This window comes from Hetaerina americana, unplaced genomic scaffold, assembly GCF_022747635.1.
Source record: "Hetaerina americana unplaced genomic scaffold, ioHetAmer1.1.p SCAF_2, whole genome shotgun sequence".
Classification (NCBI taxonomy): domain Eukaryota; kingdom Metazoa; phylum Arthropoda; class Insecta; order Odonata; family Calopterygidae; genus Hetaerina; species Hetaerina americana.
Window position 1 is genome coordinate 21,039,985 of NW_027286763.1, and position 23,439 is coordinate 21,063,423.

The 23,439-nt window shown below is 41.7% G+C and overlaps 1 protein-coding gene across 3 annotated transcripts in view; it reads left to right on the top strand.

The window, feature by feature from the left end:
- The window catches only part of LOC139688049 (connectin-like), a 956,843-nt gene that overhangs the window by 696,313 nt on the left and 237,091 nt on the right, over positions 1–23,439 (top strand). For all 3 annotated transcript variants that reach the window (XM_071585466.1, XM_071585465.1, XM_071585464.1), the window contains one exon: positions 11,165–12,266. In XM_071585466.1, coding sequence (XP_071441567.1) covers positions 11,201–12,266 — 1,066 coding nt within the window. In that variant the 5' untranslated portion in view covers positions 11,165–11,200. The remainder of the gene's footprint in view (positions 1–11,164; positions 12,267–23,439) is intronic.

Sequence of the window (23,439 nt, forward strand, 5' to 3'; positions counted from 1 at the left end):
GGGCGTGTGGCGGGGGGTGTTAGGACACCACCCGTAATTAAGAAAGAAAAAAACCGCCAACAAAAGCCACAAATCTATACCATCCACAAACAAAACATGGCATAAATTCATAAAAACATTCATACAGAATAAAGGCAAAATCCGTTAACTTAAAACTAAAATTTTCGTCGAAAAACCAACGAATACCGCGGGAATCGCCCTTCTCGGAAAGGGGTTTATGTTTTTTCGCCCTCTAACTGCTCCTGCCGCGATTTTCAATTGCATTCGATAGGACTCACTCGAACATCGCGACTACCAACCACGTTGAGTGCGAGCCACGCTATAGAGGCTGCTTATTTCCTTTTCTTCGTCCATGCCAGGCGTCTCCGGAATGGCGGTACCGTGCCGGCCGCCCACTCTCCTCCCCCTTCCCGCCCTCCCCTCACTCCCCATGCTCTCTCTCTCCCTCGCGGGAGATTCCTTCCTCTCCAACTTCATTGTTCTGCCCGGAATGCCTTCTCTCCTCTCTCCGCGCGATCCACAACAACCAGTATATAGTATATCGCCCTCCGCACTCAAAAGCTCTCCTTTTCTCCTTACTCATCTCTCTCTCGAAAAGCACTCTTTTATTTTCCTCAAATAAAATGCTCGCGGGCTGGAATGAGCCTCATTCTGCCGGAGGACACTGGAGGAATGAGAGAGAAACGCAAGCATACGACGCACTCGTGCTGGGGCAAGGGCGACCGTACCCCGCACCCGTTATGTGTACCTCGAGTGGCAGACTCGATTGATGGATGGGACTCGCGGCTGGTGCATCGTTCTCTTCCCCATATACCTCCTGAGGTCCAGTCACAAGGGACCTCGACTCCCCCTGCACGCACCAAAGGAACTTGGAGACAATTCCCCGACCTCTCTATACCCACATCTCTCTCTCTCTCTCTCTCTGTGCCCGTGCTCTGGAATTCTTTCGCACTTTTTCCATATTTTTCTCATCCACTCGCTCTTCTTTGTGCTATCATCGATTCACTAAGCGTCCCTTTTTCTACCTCCACACCCAGATACTACGTAAGTGATGTGAATACTACTCTTTATTTTAAATACGTCCGCAGTAGGAAATTAGAATTTTTTAATACTATCCACTAGTACGTTCATCATGCCTATTATTAGGAATTAAATAAGAGTAAAGGGTTTTCTTTCAATGGGCTGGAGTTCAGCTATCATATTTTCATTGGGAAGATATCATGTTCTGCATGGCTTCTGTAAATGTACGCCCTCCAGGGAACTATTAGAGACTGATTCAGCTGGCGGGAATTTCTCCAATGGACTGATGAATTGGCGAGTTGCATTTCGATAAATGGGAATTCCACTCGGTTTTGATTGTGAAAATAACTGAAGCGTTGATTTAAGATCGAAGTTTTCACCATTCACGGTCTCAAAAGTCAAAGCACTAAAAGAAGGTTAATCATTAAATGTATGCTTCCACGGCCATAATTTTTCCATGCACGGCCCGAAATTTAACGCTAAAACTACCATGAGAAGAAAGTTAGTGTAGCCGGGTTATTGGAAAGATAACGTTGGGATTCCGTCCATATATGATTTTTATAAAAAGTATCGGTAACAACTTTTTCCTGACATGTGCGTGAAGTGCTGAATTCAGACTGTTGCATAAGTGTTCTCGTGATCGTACGTCGTAATGGCATTGATGAGAAGACAAATGCAGTGATAATGCACGCCATTATCACTGAAAATTTGACGATACGAAAGATATGCGCTAAATTCGTCCCGGAGGTCTTGACGGACGACCAAAAGCGGAGTCGATTGTCTGCTTGCAAACACCTTCTGCAACGACATCGCGATGATTCCCTAACCCTCTTGTGTAGCCCCGACTTGGAACCAGTAGACTATTCCTTATTCCCAAAAGTAAAATCCCCCTCAAAGGACACCACCATGGGACCCTAACTGCCGTCAAAGAAGCTTGCACGGGTACCCTTAAGGACCTTTCGATTCCACCTGCCGGGTCGTGGAAATGCCGGAGGCGAAATATGTTGACGCTCAAGGGATGTGCGTTGAAGTATTTTAAGGCATTGTAGAAATATCCGAAATAAATCCATTTTGCTGAAAATTTTCCCGAGAGTTTTTATATTAACCTTGTACATGAGGAGAACTTGCGATACTAAGGCTTTTAGCAACATACAGATCGTTCATGTTTACCACTCGCATCGTGGGGATATTATGCATCATTGACTATATCAGCAGATAGGGTCATTAGCGCAAAATACGAGAATTGAATGCGCTGATAGGTTATCATACTCAATGTTTTCTCTCACAATTCCCGACCACAGTAAAACTAAGCTGAAGAATTTTAGCAATTGCAATGGAGAAGCCCTATTTCTGGCACGAGCATTTCATTCATACTCATGGGCTGGTCATACTCTTACTTCCCCCTGCCACACGACCACTTGGTGTATTGCAGGGTATTACGTAAATCTAGAATTTTCTATTATCTCCTAGAGATAATTTTTCAAACTGTAATCCTTGTTTGACTATTTAGCCAATGTGTCGAGTGCGCTTCTATTCGGCTGAATTGATCCCTTCCTTTAAACATAATTAAGGTTTAGCTTAATTTACGGTTTGTACTCCTTACTCGGTTAATTTATTTTCAGAAATAACGTTGTTACTCCTTCATTGAGGAAAAAATCAACTGCCATCAGGAGTAATCGTACACTTATTTTATTTTTTAAAAACTTTATCCATTTCGATCTTTCGCATAGTATTATTGTAATAAAAAATAAATCGAAACTTGAAACGTTAGATTTTTCCTTTTCTTACTCTTCCTTCTTGCTCTATTCATTTTCTGTAGGTTTTCTCATTGACTGAAGCAATAATTTATTTTCATAATGTTATTATGTAGTGAAAAGCGAGAAATTGAAAAAATAAGGTTTAACCAAAAAGCAATCGTTCAAAACCCTTTCATTATCCTCTACATTTCACCGCATTACATGTAACAAAATACTCCGTCTTTTAAGTGAAGATTAATTTTATATTGAGTCAATTATATTTTAGTTCTGACGGCATGTTTATGGATAATCTATCATTTAAACCAACTCCGCACTACACTCAAACAGCCACTACACTCGGCATCCTTATTATGCCTTTGTAACTTATGGACAATTAAATCAAGGGGGTTCGGAATGGTGCGTTGGCTAACGTGCAGGCTTCCCACCCGAAGTGCCCGGGTTCGAATTCTGGAGGCAGCAGATATTCTTCAGGGGTTTCTAGATTCCTACTTGAGGCGCTCTGTGGAGAGCACTTTGACTGAGAACGAAGTCCGTCGGATGAGGCGTTAAACTGTGAGCCCCCTGGTGCCTTCCGACTAGAGAAGGCAAGTGCCGACGCTGGATTTCTCTCCACCCTTCCTTTCCCATCCATCCCTATTGATGCAAATGACCTTAATCACCTCCCCAAAAAAACTACAAACAATAATCAAACCAAATCGGCTAATTGAACTTAGGTCAATACGTCTGTAATTGAATGAATCAAACACCATCGTACCTCCCATGGAATTAGCAAAGTGTTCCAATAGAGCAAATGTGAACAATATAACTCATTTCGTGCAGTATTTAATTTCGAACTATAAACGCGTCATCGTAACGATTCCTGTTTTTAAATTCGATCAAAAGGCACAGTTGATGAATTTTAGATATGCCCACGAAATATTTGCACCGGTGAACTTCAACGTGAAATAGACTGCCGAAACTAATTTTAACTTCAACGAGAGCATGGTATTCATGGATGGCAAACATTTCCAAGATGACTAATTCTTTAGTTTTTATTGGTGAGAAAAGGTCCTCCCCTTAGTAAGCCCTAAGTGAGCCTTTAATAAAGAGATCTAGTAAGAGAATCTATGTTTTAATGAGTAACCTCACTTGAAAATGAAACGTGAATAATTTGAATGCATAATCGGAGTAAGAATTCCAGTATAAGAGAGTGCGGCAGTCAGATATTTTATTTTTATATAAGTTAAGACATCCCTAATTTTTCCATTGGGAATGTTTTTAACCAATAACGAATTAGTTTTCTGTGATAATAAATGAAGGTTTAATGACCACATTGTATGTTTTGCAAATTAACTGCGCTATTTGATTTTTTATAATGCGTTCATTACTTTCAAAGCAGACATTATGGCGTTATATTCCTGATTAATTTTCTAATCCTTTTTTGTATTTGGTTTGGAGATTAATTGGACCTGCAAATTCACTACCCAATGTTGAAAATTCCTTTTCCTAAAATTTGAATTACCAAATAGATAAATTTTAACTAAAACTTTGCTACATTGGTAGAGTGCGTAATTAAACGATAAATTTAACTGTTTTATAAATTCTGTTTAACCAACTTGTAAATCCTAGACGCGCACTGCAGAAAAATGCTGTTTTTACTGGCCCATTTATTTTAAATGGCTGGCATGACGTTTGTAGAAGCTAAGTGGTTTTGAATGTTCCGCGTAATTAATCTAAATTGCGCACCTGCCAGCCGCAGTTATTCCGTCCAACTCTATAACAGTTTATAACCAGTACCAAATGCTTAGCTCCTTTAAAACTTCCTTTAACACCATTTTGATATCCTTCCGTGTGCCCATGTGTCATTTGTATTCATTTTCACCAACTCTTTTTATTTCACGACCCGGTTTCAGAAAAGTATTACCATTATATTATGGGGCACAATATCAGTCATACTGTAAAACGGTAAGGCTTTTTTCATTAGAGGGTAGAGCTCAATCATACTGAAGTTCTTAACCCCGTAAATCGCAAAGCTTCCGCTTTGCTGATGGTTAGATGTTGGTAGTTGAACCTACCAGGACATCACGCTACAAGCCACAATAAATGATGTTAAATGGTTCTTACTTTGACGCTATTCAGTGACGATTTCATAAAAATGTTCTTCTATATAAAATAAAATAAATGGCAAGTGTTTTAGTAATATTTGGCGCTTGAAAAAAGTTTTAGAAGATTTATTAACAGCATATATTTATACAGCATTTATTATTCCACACGAATTAATAGTACCAGCCGATTTCGTCGTGCTAAATAATAATCGTGGCACAAAGAATGGAAGGTTCTGGTTGAGGGTAAAGCGAGGGTCGAAGTTTTCATTGTAATATTCAGCAATAATAGTCAGTGCTTCAATCAAAAGTCGTCGCGGGGCCGCCAAGGCTTTCCAACCTTTAGCCGGAAGGAAGTTGGTGGAGTTCTTTAGTGGCCGTCCAGTGAATAGCGTCCCCGATGACGCGATATCGAACTATACAGACCGAGTTGGTGGAAGGGGGGGGAGGAGGGGGGGGGCTGGAGGCGCTAAAGAGAACAGCGATGAAAGGATTGTCTCCATCCATGAGAACACTGGAGTGCCATACGGAGTATTGCCGCGAATGAAGTTAATGTCGAGAAACCTAAAACGGCCCTTTTAACGACCATCACAAACGGACTTTATGACCTCCATTTCGGCCGCTGGCCCATCTATCGAAGGGCGACGCAAAATCCTCGGTCTCGTTGATGAAAAACTGCACGGACTGCTGTCAGTTCCGGACGTGGCTTTTCCGGAGCGAAAGCCAGTGCATCCGAAGGGCCGAGAGTGATGTTTGAAGATTGTTCGTCTGTTTGCCCGTCATCCTTCTTACGGCCCGAGAGTGCATTAATCCTGCTTGCAGACCCATCGCGTGCAGTCGGGTGACATGTACAACCCTAATTCAATAAATAAATAATATGAATTTTTGACGAAACTGTCATTTATTTTCAAACCTCGAATGACTTCATTAAAAAAATATTCAGCTGTCAGAAATGTTGAAAATTAATCAAAATCCTTAATGTTGTGTTTTTTAATGGACCTGTATTAATCTATTGCAATTTATCACTCGATTAGAGAGCGTGTTATGCGTGTGCGAAGTTATGATTTATTTACGAGAATTAATAGTTCCGCCCTCTTAGTATTTTTATAACTCGTCGTTGGTGACATATTTAAAAGACCGCAGCCATTTATCATTGTAATATAGAATTTTCTGCCCTAGAAAAACCGTTTCCTGGACTGAATAAAATGGGGCACTCCCTTAGTTTTAAAAAAGTGACTAGTTAAGTAAATGATTTATGGGTCTTACTTTTTACGCAAAATCAGAAAATACCCTATTTTAAAACAAAGTCCGCCATTTAAACTACGAATGTGTCAGCGTTTTTGATTTTATTCAATGTTTCTGGCTTTATAGTCCCTTTTGTCTTTGACTACAATGCTTTAAGCAAACCTTTAAAATTACGCTAACTTAATTTTTTCATAATCAATACAGAAACGATATCAATGCAGAGCGATTTAGTTAAATTCCTTATTTTAAATATAAAAAGCCGCTTACATCAGGAATACCTATGCAGGGAAATACTCAACTTATGTCCGCGTGTTCACTGTCTTTATCAATCATTTTCTTAAATGCAGAGGTTTTGAAATACGATTTTTTAAATAAAAATATTTTTCTTCCTAACATATTTTAACTAAGAAAATTCGTAAATGCAATCATCGTTAGAGTACTTTTCTGGTAAAATGTGTGCATTAAACGACACTGTTCGGAAAACATATTAACGTTCAGCCAAGGGCTGTATTTTGAAGGCGTTAAGCTTGATTAAAGGGTATTATTAAGGTATTTATTCAAACAGTCCCAAATATTTTTGAACAGACCTTGTAGATGGATCCAAAGCGTAATTTAAAGTAATTTTGGGGTTGCAAATAATCGGGATATGCAACATGATATCAAGATCCTGAAAAAGTTACGACAAAAATATTGTATAACAAAAATTGTAAAAGGGTATGTGTGTGCATAATTTAAAAGAGAAAGCTGCGAGATACAAAAGGAAAACTGACTTTTCATTGGTTTCGGAAAAGTTTTTAAACTGCAGATTTTTATATAAAATTAAATCGAGTCTAACAGATTAGTGAAAAACTTCACAACTGAAAATACTACCTTGATCAAAAAGTTCCCGGAATAACCACCGTGTGGCGCTCCCATCGTTCCGATTTGAGTTCTGTTTTTTTTGTTAAATTGGTACATCTGTTGACATCAGGCAAGTGAATGGCGTTCACCAAATGAGCCGAGACCAAAAAAACCACGTCGTTTTCAGTCAAAAAAGAAGGCAATGCTGACGGTTTTCATGGATTACAACGGTGTAGTGCATCATGAATTTTTGCCAGAAGGCCAGGCAGTAAACAAAGAGTATTATTTGGGCGTTATGAGACGTTTGCGTGAAGCAATTCGCCGAAAGAGACCAGAAATGTGGGCAGAAAACTCGTGGATTTTGCACCATGATAACGCACCGTCGCACAGTGCTATCATTATTCGTAATTTTTTGACGAAAAATGCAACAAATACCATCCAACAGCCACCGAATTCACCTGATTTGGCTCCCTGTGACTTCTTCCTGTTCAATCGAGTTAAAAAACCATTACGGGGAACGCGTTTTAGCAGCCGAGAGGAAGTAATGGAAAAATCGCAGGAAGCACTGATGGACATACCGAAAACCGAATATAAAAAATGTTTCGAGGATTGGATCAAGCGCTGGCATAAGTGTGTTGCAGTCGATGGGGATTACTTTGAAGGGGACAATATAGATTTAGATGAATAAACTTGTATTTTTAATTTTCTGAATAAATTCCGGGAAATTTTTGATCAAGGTAGTATGTCGTTCTCGAGCTCAGAGCTTCTGATCAGTTTGACTGTGCGCCTGAGAGACACTTTCGATTGAATGTTTCATGCAAAATATTTTGCGATAAAATTATCTAATGATATACGTAAATTAATTGTTTGTTCCGTCTCCGTACACTTCACAAAGTTGCTTATTAATTGGTGTTTTTTTCCATTAAAAGTCTTATCACAGAACGCCCTTAAAAACTTGCGTGATTTTCTATTGCAGTGCGAATTTTAACAGTTTGCAGCGAGCATAGTAGAAGAACCACAGTTTGGACACCGCCAAAGCAGAATGCGTACCGGGTGCAGGGACGTTTAGACACCCTGATGGTCCTATGGTGGTGATGGCCCTATCCACCGCCATGTTAGACCGATACGTAATTTACTTTCTTTACAGTCCTCGTATCACAAGGATAGATTGAATAGCAGAAATAAATACTCTTTCTGCCACGATTAATTCGCTATTACAAACAGAACCAGCTCAATTAATGTAATCCAGAGATATTATTGAATTCTGCCGTTGCTTTTACGTATTTTAAGATTCGTTCAGACTCGTAAGTTAGGCGCCAAAATTGCTCAAATTTAGAGAGGACGCCATCTTGAAGGGTGGCCAAACTCGTCACACAACGAGAGGGCGCAAATTTAGGCATCTATTCCGGTGACTTAGGACACAAGAAGTGTATCCTAAATACGCCATATTGCAACTCCATAATTCCAAGTGTTAGAAGCGAGACAACTAGCAGGAGAATAATCGCCATGGCGGGAATGTATTACGAGTATATATATATATATATATATATATATATATATATATATATATATATATATATATATATGTGTGTGTAGATCACATTAACATTGGTTATTCACTCGAGAGAGGACACTTATTTTCACTCATTGAAAAAAAGAAAGGCTTTATTAACGCGAGGCTAGAAAAGGTGGAGCTTTTCTAAGGCAAGAGAAATTTGGCGTCTTCCGCATGAATCTCGTCTTATTAATAACTTGATTTTATCAAGTTATTGAATACAGACATTTGAAATGCAGAGATAAGAGAATATTTATATGCTTGAATTTGCATTTCATGACCCAGAACATTGTCTTTTAAAGTTATTCTCTTTACTCCTATTCGCGCATATTTTCCCGGAATGCCACCGTGTCTGTATCGATGCCTCGTCTGTGTGCTTGTTAAATCTTACTTTAGTGTATGCGCATGCCGGAAAATAATCTTCAATCGTTATCTTATGTTTCGAGAGTGTAAGCATTTAGTAAAAATATACCTGTCTGCATGAATCCCACTTGGAAAGTCGTTCGCCAGACCTTGTCAAAGGGAGTCATCGTTTCACTAAATAGAAAAAGATTTCCTTACTCTTAGCTACATAGATGGCAGTACTACTGCGTATGGCTAAACCCAAGTTGCCTTTCCTTAGGCACCTTACATTCAGACACCTAAAAGTATGCTCCCTAATGCCTAAACAGTTTGGAGGCAGCTTTAGCTGCAGTTTCACAACTAACGGTTGGAGTATTACTCCGTACCATCCCATGCCACACGCCCTCATGACGGCTCGCGCAGCGTGACGTTTGTTGAATGAATCTGTTTTGCTCAGAATTATTTCAACATATTAATACGAGTTGCTAAGTGTTAGAGGCATAGCTATCAGCTATCTTACGAAGGCTGGGAAATACAAGTATTAATTTGTACTAATTGGTGTGCGAAGAAGGAAGTTGAAGCCATTGTGATAAATGCATAGTTTCTTAATAGTGATTGTTGATGGTACAAAATGGAAGATGATAGAGTTCTTAGCTGAAACTAAAAGTTCTATCTCGTGATTGTGATGTACGAGATGATGTTATGCATGTTTTTACGTGCTGCTGCATACAATTACTCTTAGCAGACAATCGGTGAAAAACTTCTGATAGAGAGCCGACCGAAATTGATAAATATGATGATTGGCCGAGGTGAAAAATATCAGGTGATGAAAATGTTACTGAATTTTGATTTATGAAATTCGATCATTGATACCGCGTATCGTGTGACAAATTTCGATGCCATGGTTGAATACCATATTTCCTTGGAGCCCGTTCGGTGGGACTCATCGCTCTCCGCTCCCCCTCACCGTTGGCTTCGAAGGATGAAAGTTTCCCCGACCAGTCGCCCCGTGGAACGGGAGAGAAAGAACGGGTTGCAGATGCAAGTCTTTGCATTGATAACGTTGATGAGAGGTCGGTGCTGGCTGGCCATCCAGCCACCCGCCACGTGATTCATTCCCCGGCGTCCTAAACGGTCGAAGCGTGTGATCGCATCATCCTTCCCGCTGCTTCCCTCGTTGTAATCCGACCGTTGCGCAAGCATTCCTATTCGATGCAGATGCCACCCCTTTCACGGCCCATCGCCTTACCGTTTCGTTTCCCTTCGCTCTCCCGCAGTCGTCATCAAACGGCGATGCATCCTCCCGGATCACGTACCTCCCCTCCACGCCACCTGGTGCCCACCAGACGACTCCCTTACCCCACCCCGACCCCGTGGCAGAGCAAGATCCCAAATCCCTCTTTAAAATTTCCACTTCGCCTTTCAGGTCATAGAAAGCGGGCCTAACCCCGGAGCGGTCCCGAAATATTAAGTGTTCCTCAAAGCAGAATCTAATAAACTCAAAGTCGAAGTATTTTCCAGTCAAATATGTTCTCCTTCCTGCACAAGGCAGGATGGCGTAACAGAGTTATTAGCGTCTCTGAGCACCATAAGGGAGGATTATTTTATAAGCAACAGTCTAAATTTAATTTGCCCTTTGGTGTCTTCGTTAATCATGTGAGAGGCAAGGAAAACGAAAGACATTTTTGATTAAAAACTGATGATGACGCTGAGCGTCGAAACCTAGGTCGTGATTAAATTTTATGAGGAAAAACCAAGTGTTTCTTTTGCAAATGTCTCAATATTAATTTCATTCGGCAAATTTACATCAATTTCCACAGAGAGAATGAATTTAGATACATTCTCACACCTTTTTCATTAGATATGTCTACTTTTTGTCGCATTCGAAGTAGGTCATCTGCCACTGTGCTTATTATGCTACAGGAAACTCTTGGTGAACTTTAACGATCTTAACAATTAACCCATCCAATTAACAAAATATGCTTCAGTGCAATTGCTAAACCTTATAAAAATTGAGTATTGGCAATGATCACGTTTAAAATGTACACGTGATGAATTAATCTGAGAAAGTTATAAGCTTTGAGTAAATTATGTGCAGTTATTAAAATACGGAATAGGTAAAGTACGTTGAGCGCTTACCCAAAGGTCAGGCAAATAAGAATTTACCGATTGGCCATGAACATATCAATTAAGATCACATCCAAAGGTATATCTGATTGTACTCCTCAAGGCTACAAACGTAAACAGTTGCAGAACCCTCAGAAAGCCCACCACGCACACGCTTTCATACCTGAAGTAAAATAGTATCTCTCTTCTCGTTACAGAACTCGGTTTCTCGTCGGTGTTCAAGGGAAGCAGCCATGGCCAAGCCGACTCGCAACTGGATCATCGCAATCCTCTGCTTGTGCGTGCTGACTCTGGATTCGGCCGTGGCCGCCAAGGGTAAGCACCACAAGGGGCGCCACAAGCAGAAGGAGGAGGAGGAGAGCTCGGAACTCAAGTGGCCGCGCAACATCTGCGACTCCCAGCACCAGCAGATCCTCTGCTGCTACTGCGATAAGAGTGACTTCGGAGAGGCGACCGACGCCAACTGTTGGGTGTGCTACGAGAGCTCCCCAGGCAACGCCATTTGGGACTCGTTCTCCTCACAGGCCAACCTGACGCGACTGACCTTCGTCGTCCGCCCCGGCTCCTCACTGTCAACCGTGCCCACCAGGGCTCTCTCTCGACTGCCCAACCTCAACTACGTCAAGGTCCAGTATGCCACCATCTCCGAGGTGCCGTCCTTCGCCCTGGCCAACGCCTCGTACATCCGGGAAGCCCAGCTGTCCCGCAACCAGATCATGGCCCTGAGGGCCTCCGCGTTCGCTCACCTCGGGTCCCTCGCGACCCTCGACCTCTCCGAGAACAGGCTGTCGGTCATCCCCCGGGACGCCTTCGGGCCAGATCTTCCCGAACTCCGTCGCCTCTTCATGGACAGGAACAACATCAGCCACATCGATGACATGGCTTTCAAGCATCTGCCCCGACTGGAGGAGATGGAGATGCAGAGCAACCAGTTGAGCGACATCCACAGGAGCACGTTCATCGGTCTGGACTCCCTTCGGCGACTGGACTTGAGGGCAAACAGGCTGACGGTGATCAAGGACGGCACCTTCATGGAAACCCCAACCCTTCATGAGCTAGATATCGACGAAAACAAACTGGAGGCCATTGAACCCAAAGCTTTCAAGGGGCTGCAACACCTGATGAGGCTGAGGCTGAGGGAGAACAAGCTGAAGACCCTGAGTGACAACGTGTTTGTCGGGGTGACCAACGTTCATTTCTTGGACCTGAGAGACAACAATCTGTCGACCTTGACAGCCAACGCAGTGGAGCCACTGAGGCGCAACCTTAAGAATGTCACCATGAGCTTCTTTTTGGAAGGTAAGTGTTATTTTTGTTGCCAGATTACGACGAGTTTTCAAATAACTCGGGGATTTAGTTAATTTATTTTGGCACAGGGGATTTCATTTATTCCATGTATTCATGCATTTCCGGCTGCTTTTTTTGGTCATCAGCGATAAAGTATTTTCCAGCACCACCAACCGCCAAACAATAAGAACGATTTCATTTATTGAAATACTACAATACTACTAAAACACCTAATTTACCGGTTTCGGCGTTTTTGCGTCATTATCAAAATTAGAGAGTTAACATCCAGTACCGTTAAGTTTCACTCTTAAGATTTCGTTCATGAAGTATTGCAGGAGTAAATCGATTAATATCAGTTTTATTTTTCAGATAAGCAGCATCATTAATTTCTGCGCTTTTATCCTTTCATTGAAATTAGAGAGATGGAAATCTATGTTGAGTTACTATTTGATTACGGCATAACAGGCGGGAAATAACTCGCGTTCAAAGCGATCCATCGGAGTTTTAATAAGCGACGGAAATGGAGTAAATGGAGATTTCCTTAATTAAAACATCAGCTACGCGCGCTCACTTGTGCTTTCAAAGCATATCTCGTCTTATTAGCAACGTTTCGCCTCTCGAAATGTGCGCGTTTCCACCCGAAGAAATTCATCGATCTCTTTGCGCATAGAAAGGAGTGATCCCTTTAAGTCGGAAAACAGTGCGTCCTCCCGCAAGCCTTTCAATTCGAAAACCAATCCCATCCTCTCGATCCCCGCACCCCCTACTCCCCTCCCTCCCCGAACCCCCCCCCCCTCCTTCTACTATGCTCCCACCCAGCATGCAACAGAGGACTTCCTCATTACCCAACTTCACGTCACAGACGATCCCCAACGTGACGATGACCTTGCCAGCCCTGTGTTAGCGCAACGACTTCATCCATCTTCCTCCCTCCTTCCCCCTTCTCCTCTCCCGTCATCGCTGTTGCCATTTTAGCGCTTCTGACAGGATATTTGGGCGCTTTTCTGATTCTTATAACACTACCCATGTTTATTGGACACCCGAAAATCACTTGAATTCATAGCGCAGTACGAGTGATTAGCTCGAAGCTCTAAGATTCATAATAGTTTAATTATTAACGGATAAGCCTGCTTTAGACTTTCCAACCAGCCTTAAGTTGGCTGGTACGAGTTTCGGTGGTTACGATAGTATTACATTGTGGAATGATACGAGATGAGAGATAACACGAAATCTCGTATTATCATCTCTCTCATTAATTCCCCTCTTCAAGTGCCTCTTTTGATAACGCTTGCCTTCTCTTTGTGTCAATATTACAATCCCATTTTCCAGTAAAATTCTGCCCAAATTCATGAACTGCTCCACTAGCTCCAATTTACGATACTTACTCCTACTCTAATGCTAACTAGCTAAGTTTCCTTACTTCTCGATAATCTCTTTACTTTTGTTTTCCGGCAGTGTGCTCATCAGCTAGCTCTCACATTGATACTGTCAAGCAATCAATAGTAATTGCAATCCCTCGATTGTTTGACTCATTATCGCTCCATTATCTGCAAATCTAACCGGCGATCTCGCTGCACACTTTTAATCCCAGCTCAAGCTATCACTCAGCATATACTCGTATGTTGCAAAACAGCGTTAAATATATCTTCCCTGCCAATCACGGGCCATCTCGATTCTCCCTCTGCCATCCTTACCTGTGTCGTCTGTTACATGTGTACGTTTCGAATAAGTCATCACTTCCTCCAAACAACTCCCACATTCCATGATGTATCTATTAGCTTTACCCACTTCTCTCCCCCGCCACACGCCCTTGCGGCGGCTTGCGGGGTATTATGTAGATGTAGATTCATTAAGTTGTGGTGCTTAAGTTAATTATTTCGTCGTGCTCTTGGGTACGATTTTGTTATCTTTATGCGAGGGGAAAACTGGTACTTGATCTAAATGTGGCGGTGTTTATCCATCTTATTAAATTCATGTGCTCGAATCTATCAATATAATTTAGTTAGTGCCATCATAATTCCCTCTGTGTCGTAGGAATACTCAGGCGCCTTGCACATTTCTAAAAGAGAGCATATAAAACTTAGTTCCTCATCACGCTCACTCGCTTTTCGTAACAGTTTAAACAAATGAAGCGGATTTCTTCTTAAAAGTATCTAAATCTTTCATTAACATATAGTATCATGGATCTCAGATACTAGCCGCGTTTTCTAAATGTGATCTAAGCAGAGTAAAGTAATACCTCTCTCTTACGTTTCAATACATTTTCCTACAACCCATCTAATGTAACCTAGCTTCCCAAAAGCTAATTCACATATTCTTTTGATGTGTGTGCCCTATGAATGGCTTTATGTGTGTCTAACGTCCAAGTATTTTACGTATTCTGAAATCTATTGCTCGATCACATCTATTTTTTAGTGTTTATCTTATTTAACCTTCATTTATTCCAATATATGTCTTGCATTTTCTAATATTTAATTCTAACCACCATTATTTAAAATACTCCGATATGCACAAAATTTCTAGTTAGTAACATGTAATCTGATGGCGTTCTTATTTCTCTATATATCACACTGTCGTCAGGAAATAAAATAAGATTGCTATTAACGTTGGACCTTAGGTCGTTAATGTATAACCAGAAGAGTAGGAATCCTATAACATTTCCTCGCGGCACTCCTGAAGTTACGTCTACTTTTAATGAACTCAGCCCGTCGACAACCGCTTTTTGTTTACGGTTAGATAAGTCTTTAATCCAGTTACTAACTTTCTCGTCTGCGCCCTTTATATCTTATTTGGCGTATTAATTTCTTGTGAGGGCCTTTGTCGAAGCCCTTCTTAAAATCTTAAAACACAGCATCCACTTCAGTACTCTATCCTGCTCTCTTCGGGAATAAAGAGGATCTCAAATTCAGTCCTCCAGCATACCCATGACACTTACTCCCTTCTCAGTGCAATTTTTTAAAAACCTAGCGCATTTTCTCTTAATCTTGCCTTATTCTTTAATTGACATTTTTCCCTTGGATCCAAGATGCTTGCATTTCCCATTGATCCCAGATACTTTTTTTTTGGATGCGTCCAAACTAAAGTGAAGAAGCATCACGCGTTTACTTTTAGGAATCCAAAACTAAATTAGTAACGTCTCATTTAATATCCTTCCGTTGCTTCACATCACGCTACTATGCGCTTTATGTAATTGCATGGCGACAATCTATTAATAAATATCGTCCAGTTGTTGTATCATCACCGTAAATACAATCGCAAATGTAAACTTTTGGTGCGGATTGACCATTTGCCGTCAAATTTGTAAACATGAAGTTAGGATCAAATATTACTGCTTACCTCGATTAACATCTTTAACGTGAATTCTTTAATGAGTCGGGTCAGTGCAATTCACTTTGTCACCCTTTCTCAAAGAAATTATAATGAATATTTTTCATCATATCTATTTTCTTAAAAAATTCGGTCAGAATATTTCTGTCCCAGGAAGCTCAAAATAACGATCGGGGTGGTAAATCTGTGAATTGGGCCTTGCTGTTGAAAAGCGAGCCCAAGATCGGTCGATTCAAAGGACATTTGACTATGAAAAGTACGTGAGTGATAAATCTTATGGAACATTCGGCATAGCAATTAGCGATGCTGGTGGATATTTGGTCCAGATAGTCTCCGGTATTGATTCTCGCCGTGTGGGAGGGGGGAGAACCTTGAGAGGTCTAGATTACGAAATGAAAGGAAGAGATTCGCTTCCACACGCCATATGTCCAACCCAATCCCATCACGCACCCTCTTCGACCTCCGCCTAACTACAGCCTCCCCCCACCCATGCGGCCCCCGCGCATCACCCTTATCCCTTTCGTTAGCACTCGCTTCCCCTCTCCCTTACTTGGCCTATTGAGGGCTGATGCCCTAATCAGATCCCCCAACTTGCCTTCCCCTTCTCTCCCTCTGCCATCTCCACTCCTCCCGCCGCCCCCCTTCTCCACCACCGCCACTCGTCCCTCCTTCGCCCTTGGCTCTCTCTTGTGAAGTGACCCCAACATCCCTTCACTCCCGCTCCCCTTTTTCCAGTCCTTCCTCCTCATCTCTGCGTCCTTTGTTAGCGAGGGTCACCCCCTTGTCCCCCCTCCATCACTGGAGAGGGCCTCGGGCATTGCTTCCTCTCCCCCTCCCCCCCCCCGACTATTATTCCTTGTTCTTTCGCACCCCCTCCGCCGACTCAAGCGTGGAGGTGGCGTTGCTCGCTTTTCAAGTGGCGGTCCCTTCGGGATAGGTTCGGATTCGTCGCGTTTCCCCCTACCCCGTATACCTTTCATCCAATCACCCCCCCTCCCTACAATCTCCCTCTTACGCTCGTCTCCTGCGTCTCAAGAGGCCCTGTCTTCAGTGTTGGCCCTCGCGATTCCTTCTTAACCCTACTGGCTGTCCACGATGGCAGGGGAAGATGTCTACGCACGGGGCTGTTATAGATACAAATGCGCCGGACGGTTTAACCTAGAAATAGAATTCCTAATTCAGTAAGGTGGTATTTCCACAAAAAAACAGAGCCGAATTCGAAAATCTAGAGCCAAGCCATCGTCTTCTCGTCTACAAAATTCTTCCACATACTCTCCATGATATTTACGCAAAACCTACTCCATTCATTTCTCCCGACAATATGTTTTTAACGATTGATAGGGGATAGCCTTCAGCTTCTGATTCGTTATTTCGGCCTTATCCATGTTCTTACAAACCCTGAGACATATAGTACGTCAGACATACGTTAGGGTCTTGAACCTTTAAACCAGCCTTCCTTAACTATTGTGGAAATATATTTGCTATGAGCATACGACTCTTTCTTACTCCCTAACATGAAGAAATGGCTCGCGGGAAAAAAATTTAGCTAAAACGACGAAGTTATCACCGAGACAGAGGCGTATTTTGGAGAGTTCGACAAATCCTATTTTTTGGAGGGGTTAAAAAATGGCCATAACGTTGGGAGAAGTGTATCTTTCTAAAAGCGGACCATGCTTAAAAATGAAAAAAACGTTTATGTGAAAATGGTTTCTTCATTTATAACACGGGTACTTATTGAACTGCCCTTGTAGCTAAACTAGAGTTCTCACTAGCGATGATATACTCTGAGGGGTTTTCGTGCTTGCAGACGTAATATGCTATCTGCAAAGGGCGGGGCATTAACTGGGCTGCCGAGAAATGGGCAATTGCCGATGGTGCACGGAGTACCTCGCAGTAGGGTATAGGGTGTAAACAGAGACGCTAACTCTGTGGCTGGATTCAGTGCACTGACTGCCCGCGATTAGATATCGGATTTGGTTGCTGTGCCCTGATGGATTCATTTCATGTGGAGTTTCATGATCCTCTCTCGGGCATTTTGTGAGGATGATTTGCAGATGCTGAGAGACTACCCGTCCGCTATACATATCTGCATGGCACTTTGCGAGTTACCACTACGATTAGTATCGGACTTTGTGCTGAGAAAGTGTCCATTCGTGAAATCGGCGAGAAATTCCCTCGGCAAAACTAAATGACAAGGATCGATGACGACTTAAGTATTAGTATCTGGGTATCTCTTTGATCTTTCTCTTCCTTAAAGATAACTTTCGTTTAAGTTACCCTCATTGTTGATCAGTTTAATTGGTAGGTGAAAATTAAATTAATATTTACGAAAATTACTTAATTATTCGAGTTCCATCAAGTGTGAGTCACCTATATCGTATGGCGTACGTGATCAAGGCTGTTTAAAACTTTTCGTTCAAATTTTAAGATGTGGTGTCCTCTCGAAAATATGGTCTCTGTAAAAGTGCCTTCTAATAGCAACATTTCTTATTTATTTATTTATTTATTCAGTATTTATTCAGTAAGTCCGAAAACAGCACATTTTGGCCTTTACATCGAACTATTAACAACGATAACAATGGTCACTTTTACAAACACCCAAGCCCTAGATGGAGCGAAACTCACCCAGGCGGGAATCGAACCCGCGACCCTTGGAATGGCAGACGAGGACGTTACCCCACCGCCACCGGGGCCGGCTTATTATGCGTTACAATTTTCTCATAAAAGATTCTAATTGACGATTGCAAAAAATATTGGCAGTACAAGTGCTCATTTAAAAAGCGATAAAAAAGTTTTAGAGGCTGAAGTTATATCGGCATTATATTTAGATTGTACTAACTTTTCATTGATGCATTATAAAGTCTGGGTTTTTTGCTCCCTTGGACGAGACTTCGATGTGATTTCGATTCTTCTCCTGTGCATTTTCCTCTTTGTCCTCATCATGATCATGTACTACTCATATTCAGTTTTTTCTGTTGTTCATAGATGCTTCGAAAATCGACCGCATTTGTTATATCCGCTATCAACTCACTGAAAGAAATTTTCATGCTAGTAAAGCAGCGATACGTCTAGCGGTTATTGCAAGATACCACAAGGGCATGTCTTAAGAAGCTAAGAGCAACAGAAGAAGGGTAGAGGAAACTTAAAATGGCGTGCTCGACCTAAAGGAGAAGAATATTTCTAAACGAATTTGTAGCGATTAAATCTTTATGGAGCATGGAAAACTATTCAGTGTTTGTTATTTCAACCATAAACTGAAGAAATTTTGCAAATAAATTGCATCACCGACAGAGTCACTCGAACAGCTCTATCTTGCGATTATTTCATATATTCTCAATTTAATGTCTTTTTAAATTCATGCTGACGAATTGGAGTCATATGCGTAGTAGCCATCTATCTCTCCTTTAACAAGACGTGATCAAACGTTCTTCCTTTTCGATTGGGTGAGAATTTTTCCGGAAAAAATAATGAGTCGGGATCTGTAGATTGGTGGTTGGATAAATTCCGCAGTCCCTCGATTGGGCCAAAAAAAAACTTCCCCTCCCCTCGCCTCCTTTTTCCCCATTCCTCCGTGATTGTTCTTATCGTTTGCTTCGATCGCGGTGCCCGGGCACGCTCCTGTCGTGCGCCGCCGCTTGGCTTCCAGAAGGAGACGGAATGAATTTAAGTCAACCCCGCCCACCACCCCCCCAGTCAATAGTTCCGGCCCTCCTTCCCACCCATCTCCACCGCTACACCCTCCTGCAACCCCATCGCCCTCCACATCTCACATTCAAACCTCAGTCCAACATGGCCGTGGCAGGATGAAGGAGAGGGAGCTCCGGTCTAACTGACTTACTTGTGCAGATCAATCAATTATTATTTTCTTCTGCTCAAGTACTCAATATTTAGACCAAAAATATGCCCTTGGTACCAATAAAGTAATATAAAAATGGAATCTATTTTACATATCCGTGCGTGTTGATTTAGTGTACGAATGTTTAGTTGAAGGAGAGCGGAGTTTATTTCTGTCTCATCATCCATCCAGCGAGGAAGGCAGGAAATCTTAACCGCGAATGGTGCTTAACAAAAGCAGGCCGATTGTCCACCGAAGCAACTTAGTTTGGGGAGGCGTGGATTTCACAGTTTATTGGCCTTCACACCAACTCCCGCGGTATAGTGTAAATAATTGTATTTCGCCATGGCAGCTATTCTGACAGCTGATAACTTTATCGATCAGGTGCTTATCGCACAATGCTTATAAGTTTAGTTAAGTTGCTGTTCTATTTTCGGCTGTTTCTATGAATGTTCTTTGTACTATCACAGTTTTAGTAGTGTTAGTGTAATTGTTAAGTGTTAATTCATGTAAAATGGAAACTAACGATGCCCGTCAAAAAGTTCCTGAGGATTTTTCCTTAGATCATGGAACAAGAATCAATAGGAGTGATCGATTATTGTCAATCAATTCCTATTACATACTGAAATGATAGTAGTTCCTTTGTGATTCCACACAAACTTTATTAAAGACACGACTTAAATTTCGTATGTTACTCGGATGCAAATGGTAAATTAATAGCAAATATAATGCTACCTTAAAGCACCAAATTTTCGGAACAAAGTCGATATTAAATTGTTCAATTCAGTATGCACTTCATATCTTACGAGGTCACGAGAGGGCTTCAATCATGGATTGTAATGACGTCAACTTTTATATTATGTAATGTTATGCTTTAAATTAAATGCCACAAATTTTCACTGTTGATTATCTGTATTCGCAAATTGAGCGAGGGAGGGATAGGAAATGTTTCATAATTCTATATGTCCTGGTCTTCATTTCTCATTATGACGGCGAATGGTGTTAGATATTTTAGTACCCTGCAAGCCACCGCTAGGGTGTGTGGCAGGAGGTGAATACGAGCTCGTACACGCCAGACTAATTTATATGTTATCTTTAGCATGGGATTTCCAAAATTATCTGTGCAAGAAGTGAGCAATAATCTACCCTAAGTCCTTCTAAGATATTCACTCCTGCATGATCTCTAGTTGTCTTGGGAGATGCTTTTCCGATAACCTTCTCAAATACTTTCCACTCATACCACTTTGTTACAATTATAAGAGACCTTTTTCACTCTCGTTTCCTTAAAATGCACTATTTCCGGAAGAGCCCAATTACATTCCAAATGGGGCGTAATAAATTTTTAATTATAATCTTTGCTTTATTATTTTGTTAACTTTTCAACAACGTGTTTGATGAATGAGGTTTTACGGCGGATTCATACTCTCATGTAATTTATGTGTCACGCAGTGTGTTGGGTGCTCCTAAGTACTTGGCCTATATCAAGTTACTTGATTACATACCCATGGGTAATGGGTTTCCAATTTCTTTTGCTGTAAATAATCGTTACCCTGTATATTACTTCAGTCCCCATCCTCTGCACCAATCCAAACCCTGACTCTCGAGATAATCAGTTCCTAGGGGCGTAATTGTAATGCCTGAAACGAAGTAATGCACTCAGCACGAGAGGGAGTTGGTAGGACAACTAAGACCTGGTCATTTATCTTCTGCAGTCGTGTGTATCGTCAAGGCAGAGTAGACCAAACGATTGCTCTTCCTCCTCGACTCAGAGCGTCGAGATAGGGCCGAAAATATTTTTCCTTCCCATTATAATTTGACGTAATTTATGGGCGACGGCTTCACGACAGAAATTAGCTCTTTTGTGATACGGGACATTGCCAAATAGCGTAAAACTAAGTGATTATTTAAGAGCTACTTCAACTGTTGAACATATTTGGGATGACTGATTAACTGAGCCATTAGAAATTTCTTTGGAAAAACAATTTCACTCATTTGTATTTGAAATTTTGTTTGAAATCTCCTGACCGTTCCACTGAACAGGAAAACAATTTATATAAAATTCAAAATTTTAATTATAACTGATTCAAAAGTATTCATCCGGATGATGATTTGTTCCACTTTCAATGGCAAGGAAGTGTGAGATTCTTTGAATCCACCTCACAATATTAGTTTTTTGGCAAAAGGGATTTACAGCTAAGTAAAAAAGAATTCGCAGGTGTGCACTTTTGTGACAGAAATCCTGATACAGCTGAACTATGTGGAGTAGCTTCGGGTATAGAGAGCAAATTGGAATACTTTGGCATCGCTCTTATATCGGACGATGGGAGCCATAACAGGCACCACGAATATTCCACGCTAAACTTCCCGAGAGAGAGGGGGAGTAAATCACGCGAGTGAAAGAAGATCGATAGCGAGAAAATACGTAATTCATTCCAACCACACATTGCAAGAGAAGGCGTGACGACGACAAGAACATTAACGAAAAGCCATTTTCATGCTACTCAATATAAGGATTTTTTCTTTCCCCATTTCTCTGCGATAACAGTAGAACTTCATTCCGAAAACCATTCAATCCATTCAAAAATTAAATAATACCTAATTTTATCTGGTAATTTTATGTTCCAGTCGAAAATGAATCCCAATGGGTGGTGCGCACATCTATCACGTCGTGATTCTTATTTATGGAAGCGTTCCATCAATGGCGCTTGATCCGCTTAAACAATACAGCTATCATCTTACGTTTGTAGGTTTATGCAGCAAACAAAGTGTCTATTGGAGAAAGTGACGACGGGAACAATAGTCGGATCTGAATAAACGGGTGTCGTATATCAAATTTTTCTCTCACGGTGCTGTAATAAGGTCGCTTAAACCTTTCGAGAGAGATTCGGGTATTGTGCGTCTTCCTCGTCAGTCGGCTGGTTGGTTTTGATAGGTGAACGTAGAACTCAGCGCGGAGTAAATCTTAAGACGCAAGAAATGTGTGCATTAATAGGGTGATAAATGGGAGGGGGTCCTTCCCCTCTGCCGCCACTCGATGTCCCAAGAAGCTCTCCTTACCAGAAAACCACACTGTTTGGATTTTATATGGGGTTTCCAAGGCACCTCCTGAGATTCAAACCTGGGACTTTCATCTCGGAGTGCGTTCTTGAATTGCGCAAGTCCAGGGCACATTGAATAGCCATCCATATTTATAAGTTCACACTTATTTTCATTGGTTTTGGTGGAAAGAAGCCTTATTTATTTTCTTTAACTTATGCCGAATATTGGACTTGAAGGCGGCGTGCGCGGCTGATGAGATAGACAAATAAATACAGGTCTCATTCGTTGATTGTGCACGGGAGGTCACAACTCGGAGTGGTCCGATAAACACCCCACTCCTCCGCCCTTTCCCCTTCGCCCTGCACAGCAGAGAAGCATCGGCAGGTTGCCGAACTTCCCCGTCGCTCCCCTGGGAGCCTCGAGCTGCCTCCTCCCGTCTCTCATTACGCCGCCTTCGACCAGACGGCAATTAGGGTCGAGTCCGCGGTAGGAAAGGAAAAAGCGGAATCCGGACTATGGAACCTACGGGATGTGCACCCCCTTCTCCCCCATTTACGTATCATGGTGAGTTATCCTAACCAATTAGGTAGTCGCTTTCGGGTTCATTTCGATCGTAGATTTCGTTCAAGCACTGCCGAATGAATCCAAGCAACGGAAAATATTTTTTCCACATAAAATCTCTTTTCAGATGACACCCCGTGGAGATATTGCGTCATGAATAATATGGAAAGGCTTTCGATTTACCGAACGGAAAAAAAAATCATTCAAATGGGATTCGGGCGGAATGGCGAATCGGTTAGTTTCAGACTCTGAGGAAGGGGGTGGCGGGTAATTGGCTTGTTGTTTTTTTTCTGCTCCAGATGTTTTTAATCCGGTTGCGGAAATTTTTCTGCTCTTCGTGGTTTAATCGCCCGGCTTTAATTAGACTCCCGGCAGGTCGGCTCCCCTTGTTCTTCGGGAGCGCAAGACTCGCCGTTCCAGACT